Consider the following 9296-nt stretch of genomic DNA (forward strand, 5'->3'; position numbering starts at 1 on the left):
ATGCTTTGGGCCACTTTTGGGCTACTGCAGCAAACCTGCAACAAAAACACATGAAGTAAAACAGATACTAAACAAGGCCTAAGTAAATAGCACTAATATTTTTGCTTTGCCATCAGGTTTACGTAAACAGGTTTCATCACCAAAGTACTATAATAAATTTGGGTAGGGTGACACCATACTATATTACAAGTTACAGCTCACGTTGCCCATTTTGAAGGCTACTTGACAAAAGAAAAAGAGTCATAATAATTCGTCATCGATACTAAACAACGTAGGAGAATATATCACAACATTATTTTCGTCGATCGACGAGACTAACCAACATTAAAAATACTCTAATAGTAATTTCACATGGCCGACTTGTTTTAATTTATATTTCCTCCCCAATAAACTAGCACATTATCCAACAATTACTGTAACACAATGTTGCTTGTTCAATCAACAATTCCAAGGTCAACTGATCAGACTAAAGCTAATTTTATTTATTTATTACTAATTCAGTTTGTAATTGTCCACTTGTGACATTTTATGAAGTGAACAATTATATTAGAAATGAAAGAGTATTATTTATAAAAAGCTAATCCGTGAAGAATTGAGAAACTCCAATTGAATACAGTTGAAACTGCAATGGAAGAAAAGACCCTCCAACCGCATGTAATCATCATCCCACTACCGCTTCAAGGCCCAGTCAACTGTATGCTCAAGCTCGCCGAGCTTCTCAGCCTCGCCGGCATCAATGTCACCTTCCTCAACACCGACCATGTCCACCGTCGTCTCCTACGGCACACCCACATTCACTCCCGTTTCGCTCCATTCCCATCTTTCCGTTTCAAAACCGTTTCAGACGTGCTCCCGGAAGATCACCCGCGCACCGGTAATAGATTCCTGGACATGTTTGATGCCTTTGTAGCCGTAACCAATCCACTTCTCCGAGATATGCTAACTTCCAGTGGACCGAGTTCGGGCCCGGTAACGTGCGTTATAGCAGAAGGTACCTTTGATTTTGTACTTGATACTGCAAAAGAGAATGGAATTCCTGTCATTTATTTTGATACTCTCAGTCCTTGCTGCATCTGGATTTATCTGTGTCTTCCCAAGCTCATAGAAGCTGGCGAGTTTCCATTCAAAGGTGGGTCAATTAGCTTCTTCCATTTCAGTAAATTTATTGCCACTTTTGTTATTAAGAAGATGCTTAATTAGACAGTTCGACTAGGGTTTTTTCTTTTCTTTTCTTTAAAGGTTTTTAAAGTAGTGCAATGGACTCATAATAGTTCTGTATTTACTTTGCGTAGCCCAACTAATACATAGTTATACTTAAAAAGGGCAAAAAAAAAAAAAAAAAATTCAGCATATCTTCCATATACAAATTGAGAGTTTTCACTCATTAGTTAGGGTGTCATTATAAATAGTCCCCAAGTATTGTATACTTTCTTGTTGCATATACTTCCATTTGGTGCACTTTTTGATGGATCAGAATCCAACTTGGAGTAAAGCCAAATCAAATTGAACCATAAAATCGTTCTATTCTACGTGCAATATTAGACTTTCTTATAGGGTATATATCCAATAAAATGAAAAATTAAATTTTAAAATATGCCTAAACTATCATGCATGCATGTTGAGTTATATTCCTAACATTTTCAGTTTGATTTGGTTTTGTCCTCATTATTATAATCCCTAATCGGAACTAAATGGTTGTCCTTCTTGTTCAGTCTAGTTAATTTTAACGATTTTTGTGTGCATCCCCTAGCATAGACTACAGAGAAACAAACGTTTTAACTTCACATTTGCATAACTTTTCTCACTAACCAAACAAGCTACTCCAGTAAGTCAGTACATTAATCTAACCTATCAGTCGTGTTCACCATTTGATATAGGAAATAACTTGGACACTCCTATAAAAAGTGTACCAGGCATGGAAAGTTTTCTCCGGCGCCGTGATCTTCCGGACTTCTGCCGTAGCGGTGACATCTCAGGCACCCAAGTACAAATTTGCTTATCGGAGACCAAACAACTCCCAAGAGCCTATGGAATCATACTCAACACCTTTCAAGATTTAGAAGAAACCACGCTCTCTCACATCCGCTCTCTCTGTCCAAACGTCTACTCCATCGGACCTATCCACAACCTCCACAAAGCCAAACTCGCAGAAGAAACAACGCCGTCGACCCTGGCTTCCTCCAACAGTTTCTTGGAAGAAGACAGGGACTGCATGACGTGGCTCGACGCTCAACCGTTGAGATCAGTGGTCTATGTTAGCTTTGGGATGTAAACTATAATAATTCGTGTTAAGCCATTAATCACAAATTTACATGAATCCCATATCTTAGAACTTCATGATTTTCACATATCTATAATGCATAAATAAATACTAGTTAGATATAAATACCTCGATTCACGATATCAATTCTTGTTAAGATTAAGTCCAACGTCCAGATCCTTTGACCACGAACTAATCTGCAACTCTGATCAACAGGCAAAGGTGGAAACTGGTTTCTCTCTCTTGGCCTTTTGCACACATAAAACTTTTACGTGTTGTTTTATTAATTGTACATAATTGATGGAGTATATGCACTTTTATAAAGGTAGAGAGAGGACCAGTTTTCCTTATAGTAATATAATTCTACTTTCCATCAAAGTAAAGAATAAGAAAGGAAAACACTTCTCCAATAAGTAATTACCAAAAAGGTAATTATAAGTTGACCAAAAATAAATAATATTAATTGATATTTATTTACTTACCCACCAAGTAATATGTCACATATCCAAATCATGTAGGCCATAATTAAATAAATAATCTTACATTCTCCCACTTGACACATATGATAATTTCTATAGTGGTTTAGTAAAATAGTCATTAATGTGCACCATAAATCAAATTAACTCATTAAATTGGTTATCATAAATACCATGGTAAATAAATTACCAATGAGAGTCATGGCGGTTATATATCCTTAAATGACACAGTCCCTTTCATGTACCACAACACTAGTAATCTATTCAACATAGTCTATAAATGAGAAGTATCAATAATGATCTAACAATAATATCTTTTCCAAGACTATTCCTATTACCACTTATTAAAGCAATACGTGCATGTACATTAATTAATAGGAAATATCAGAAACACATTTAATCAGTGCAAAATGTCAAATATATATAAGCACTATTTAAGCAATCCACAATTAAAGGATAATCATCATTGACTACATTTAAGACCCATTCTTTCAACATGTTCCATAAATGTCTTGGATGGTAGTCCATTCATTAATGGATTGCAATCATAAGTTGTGTACTTATAATTTCAATAGACATTCGTTGTTTCTAAATACCTTCTTTAATGATAAAGTATTTCAACTTTAGAATACCTATCATTTTTCATACAAGAAGATCAACAATTGCAGCATAAATTTTCAGCAATCTGAAAACGGTACCCATAACTCCAAGTCCTGAAATAAATTCTGCAACCATAAATTATAGCCTCAAAGCATGCTACAAATTAAAATTTCATAATAGACAAAGTAATCATAAATTACTTTGCACTTTTCCATAATATTATTCCTCCAACCAAATCTTCTAAAACTCTTTTAATATATGCTTTATGAGACAATTCTAAAAACAAATCAATGTGATCTATAATGAAATATTTCTATTCCTATCACATAGGATGCTTCATCCATATATTTCATTTCAAAGTTCTTAGAGATAACTTTTAGTTTCATATAATAAACTAAGATCACTACTAACAAATAAAATATCATCAATATATAGAATCGGAAATATAAACTTACTCCCACTAACCTTCTAGTATATACACTGATCAACAGTGTTTTTCTTAAAACCAAAAGAAATAATTGTATTATTAAACTTAATATACCATTGTTAGGAAGCTTGTCTAAATCCATATATTGACATCTTAAGTTTACGGACCATGAATTCTTTACCCTCTAATATGAAGTCTTCAAGTTGTTCCATATGGACTTCCTCTTATAAACTCCTATTCTTAAAAATTGTATTCACATCCATTTGATGTAACTCTAAATCATAATAAGCTACTAATGCCATGATATTTTAAAAGATTCCTTCTTAAATACTAGAGAGAAGGTTTCTTTATAATCTCTTCATTCATGACACTAATCCATTTAGTAAAATCATTACTGTTAATGGCTTGTGAATATGTAATCGGATCCATATATATCTCACTATATATCAAAATCAGATTCTTGCAGATATATCACATAGTCATCCGGAATAACAGATCTTCTTTCTCTTTGAGATCGTCTTAATGTTATTCCTTATGATTTTTCTACAATATATTCATTGGTGACAATCTCATTATAGAGTTGTTGATCATTTAATTATTCTTCGTTGTTATACGGTTCAACAACTGAAGGAGTAATTATTTCCTTATAAGTTATGGATAAAGATATTTGTACCCTAACTTCTGAAATGATCAAATTCTTATTTTTTATCACTCCCACTGATTTTACCATTCTTAATGAATCTGACATTACCGGTTTCAATAATTATCGTACTATGTTTCGGATAGTAAAACTTGTTCCCTTTAGATTACTTAATATCCACAACATTATGGGTAACGAAGAATTACTTAACATACTCCTAACCAATTCCATAAGAGTACGATTACACCTTACAGCTACACGCTTCTACTGTGGCATATATAACAAAGTGTATTAAACACAAATGGCATACATTTCAAGGAGTTTAACAAACAATTAGAGTATTAACCTGTTTCATCATACTTTACATAATATTCACCACCTCTATATGACCTTATGATTTTCACTTTCTATCTAGTTGTTTTTCAACCTCATTTATGTATACTTCAAGAGTACCCACTGTTTGAGATTTTTCATACAACAAATAGATATATCCATAATGTGAAAAATTAACTATAAAGGCGATAAAATACCTTTTCTCCTCCAAAAGATGGAACATCAGAAGGTCTACAAATAATTTCAAGAAGTTATGTATTTATTGTTGCTCATTTCTTTGTGCGTTTAGTCTGTCTACCCTTAATACAATCTACACACACATCAAAATCAGTAAAGTTTAGATTCAGAAGAATTACATCCTTTACTAATTTTCCTAACATTTCACTAGATATTGACCTAGTCTTTTATGCCAAAGATAAATTTTCTATTAATTGAGTTACGCTTAATTCTAACATTATGATACAAGATCAAAAGGATTTTAATAAATAAATCATCAAATTTGAATTTACAGAAATCATCAACAATAATGCCATAACGCACAAATTATAATTTCTTAAATAAATATCATTACCGAATTTAAATGAAAAACCATTAACATAAAGTTTTTGAAATAAAATCAAATTATGGGAAATTGAATAAACATAAAAATTTTCAAATAATTTAAATAAAATCCATTGTCTAACATTAAACATAGTGTCACAATGGTTTCAACAAAACTTTTTCTCAATTATCATAAATAAGAAATTCTTATTTGAATTTGTGGTTTAGGCCATAAAAAATTCTTGCATATATTAGAAATATAAATATTAGTACTTAAGTCAACCTATCATGTATTAAAAAGAATTTCAACAAGTAATTCGCAATATACAAAAGCCAAAAGCGTACTTTTCTTTTTCGAATCATTCTTTATATGTCATGTAATCTTTCTAAAAGTGTTCAATACATTAATGACATTTTTTCATTATTACATTACTTTCTTTTAGTAGATTGACCTAAATCTTTTAATTTTGGGTGTTGCTCACTTAATGCCTTTTCTGACTTATTCCCAAATTTCTTTCTAACTTCTTGAGTCATCAGATGAACATAATGATTACCTGCTGCTTAAGCTTTGTCTCCTCCTAAATTAACATAATGGTCAATTCTTTTACTTTCCACTTGTCTTAATAGTGTTAATTCGAAATGACCCATACCAAGTAGACAAAAATTGAGATAAATTGAATAAGAAAATTCTTATCCACAATCATCTATAAGGTTCTCAATTTGGTAGCAACATTAGTCATCCTAAGAACATACCCATACATGGTAAAAGTACCAACAAAAATGCATAGTAGTGATATCAATTAATAATTTTCGTTTTAGATATTTATTTATAATACGAAAACATTCTTCTAGTCAAAATATTCCTTAGCACTATAACTATGAGGAACAATTATTCGCATAACCATAATGCTTAATCTGTTCGATCTCTCCCAAGCTTTATAGAGAATCTTTTCTTCCTCACTATTTTTATCAGTAATAACAGTAAGTTTCTCAATTTAAAATGTTAAATTAAGATTTAACACATTTAAATTTTGAACTCAACTTACTCATTTCATTATGAGAAGTTAGTCATATTGAGAATCAGAACAGATGTAGCATGCGCATTAAGGGATGTAATAAAACAAATATAATAAGATAAAATCTTAACAACAATAATACTTTGAGTTAACAACACGTATGTATAACTTAAAAATATAAATACAATGTATAACTATAGTACCCCTTTGGGTGGCAATTATAAAATACTAATAATGATGCTTACATGTATTTATATGTATACCTTTATTGCAATTATAAACATCATATTTCATGAAATATTGCAATTATGTTTCCTACTAAAATTAATATTCATCAACTATTATGGTTAGGCCATTTTGGTAGCTACCAACCTTTACATAATATGAATATTAAATTAGATAGTAATTAATTTATGATTAATTATGTCTATTACAAAAATTAATATTTATCAATTATTATGATTGGGCCACTTTAGTAGCTACCAATCTTCACATAATATGAATATTAAATTAGACAGTAATTAATTCATCATTAAGTTATATTTACTACTAAAATTAATATTCATCGACCATTATGGTTAGGCCACTTTGGTAGCTACTAACCCATACATAATATGAATATTAAATTAACTAGTAATTAATTAATTATTAATTTACCCATTTAACATTATACACACATACTCATAATTGTCGATTAAAGTTTAAGCAACTTCGATCTCAAAAACTTAATAGCCCGAAATTTCATAGAAAATATCTTTTTATTTTATATACATAATAAAATATATTATTTTATTTTCGGACTTAAAGATCATAATTGAATCAGTTTAAAATTGATTCCACAATATGTATGTATGTTTGGGTACGAAATAACAAGTTATTTGCATGTCTAATTTATTAGATTAAATTTCTAAACTCACAAATTATTCTAGAAATTCAAATTCCTAAAATAAATAAATCAATACATATATTTTATGTATTCAATAACTTTAATTTTAATTTATTTTAAATTAAAAACGGAATCTTCAAATCATTGGACAAATACTTATAACAATAATTTAAACCTCTTTAATAAAATAAATAAATACACAAACTTTATGTATTTATTAATTTTTAAATAATAATAATAATGAGTCTTTGTAATCTTTTCACAACTGACTGTTTCTATGAAACAATAGCAAGACAAATGCTATTATTATTATTATTATTATTTTAATTCAATGTTCTTTATTAGTCATGCACGAAAATCAGTAACCTAAAGCATTGAAGTTGTTTGTCTTACACACATTATGCATATGTTTGTACTATTACACATATGTAAACTATGTATCAGTAATCAACTTTCATAATTCAATTTTGGCTCAGAAATTGAGCTACCCAAACCCAAAAACCACACGGACTGATCTAAACATACGATTCTAAAATAATGGATTATACAATCATTTAATTTTAAATTTATACATATTATTTATGCAACTTTAATGAAAAATAATGAGTTCCTAAACCGTTAGCTCTGATACCACATGTAAACTATAATAATTCGTGTTAAGCCATTAATCACAAATTTACATGAATCCCATATCTTAGAATTTCATGATTTTCACATATCTATAATGCATAAATAAATACTAGTTAGATATAAATACCTCGATTCACGATATCAATTCTTGTTGAGATTAAGTCCAACGTCCAGATCCTTTGGCCACGAACTAATCTGCAACTCTGATCAAAAGGCAAAGGTGAAAACTGGTTTCTCTCTCTTGGCCTTTTGCACACATAAAACTTTTACGTGTTGTTTCATTAATTGTACATAATTAATGGAGTATATGCACTTTTATAAAGGCAGAGAGAGGACCAGTTTTCCTTATAGTAACATAATTCTACTTTCCATCAAAGTAAGGAATAAGAAAGGAAAACACTTCTCCAATAAGTAATTACCAAAAAGGTAATTATAAGTTGACCAAAAATAAATAATATTAATTGATATCTATTTACTTACCCACCAAGTAATATGTCACATGTCCAAATCATGTGGGCCATAATTAAATAAATAATCTTACATGGGAGTCTTTCACTCACGACAAGGGACGACCTCATGGAGTTTTGGCACGGTTTGGTGAACAGTGGGAAGAAATTCTTGTGGGTCATACGGACTAATGCCGTCGCCGGAGAAGATGGGGATGGGCAGATTCCGGCGGAGCTCTCCGAGGGAAAGAAGGAATTGGGGTTCATAACGAGGTGGGCCCCACAAGAGGAGGTGTTGGCCCACCCAGCGGTTGGCGGTTTTCTGACCCACAGTGGGTGGAACTCGACGCTGGAGAGTATAGTCGCCGGAGTCCCGATGATTTGCTGGCCTTCTTACGTTGACCAACTAGTCAACAGTAGGTTTGTGAGCGAGGTGTGGAAGGTGGGTTTGGACATGAAAGACACGTGTGATCAGGTCGTGATTGAGAATATGGTCAACGATTTGATGGAGGTGAGGAGAGATGAGTTGTTGAGCTCGGCGGATGAGATGGCCATGTTGGCCAAGAAAAGTGTTAGTGAAGGAGGGTCATCGTTCAGGGATTTGAACCGTTTGATTCAGGATATCAAATTTATGAATGTTTGATTGCTGAAGCTTGTCCTCTGCAAATTCAACTGATTTCAGAAATAAATAAGTATGAATTTTTAATTTTCTTGATCATTTATTTATTTATTATTATTATTATTTTTTCTACTATGTACTGTAATTAATATTGGACAAATTGCATAAAATTTCACTACTTTCAAAAACTGGATCAAATTCCACCAACTATCAAGTTTGGTACGAAGTGATGTTATATCGACTAAACATCTTTTAATACAATAAAATGGTGCAAATTTATATATTAAATTAAAATTAGTAAAAACAATTCATTTGGTATAGTTGTTAAAAATTGATTTTTGTAAATAGCGAGACTATAAGAAAATGAAAAAAAAAAAATTTATTTTAAAAAATTTATTTGTAAAAAATCAAAAGGAAAAGAAA

General features: G+C 31.0%; 1 protein-coding gene across 1 annotated transcript; it reads left to right on the forward strand.

The window, feature by feature from the left end:
* The first annotated feature begins 627 nt into the window (after positions 1 to 627).
* On the forward strand, positions 628 to 8897 carry LOC132269884 (7-deoxyloganetic acid glucosyltransferase-like). Its single transcript, XM_059771116.1, has 3 exons — positions 628 to 1129; positions 1878 to 2268; positions 8357 to 8897. The coding sequence occupies exons 1-3, from the start codon at positions 628 to 630 to the stop codon at positions 8895 to 8897; spliced, it is 1434 nt and encodes a 477-aa protein (XP_059627099.1).
* Positions 8898 to 9296: the final 399 nt, after the last annotated feature.

This window comes from Cornus florida, unplaced genomic scaffold, assembly GCF_030987335.1.
Source record: "Cornus florida cultivar Cherokee Brave unplaced genomic scaffold, ASM3098733v1 CherokeeBrave_3.0.0_Hap2_Chr08, whole genome shotgun sequence".
Classification (NCBI taxonomy): Eukaryota; Viridiplantae; Streptophyta; class Magnoliopsida; order Cornales; family Cornaceae; genus Cornus; species Cornus florida.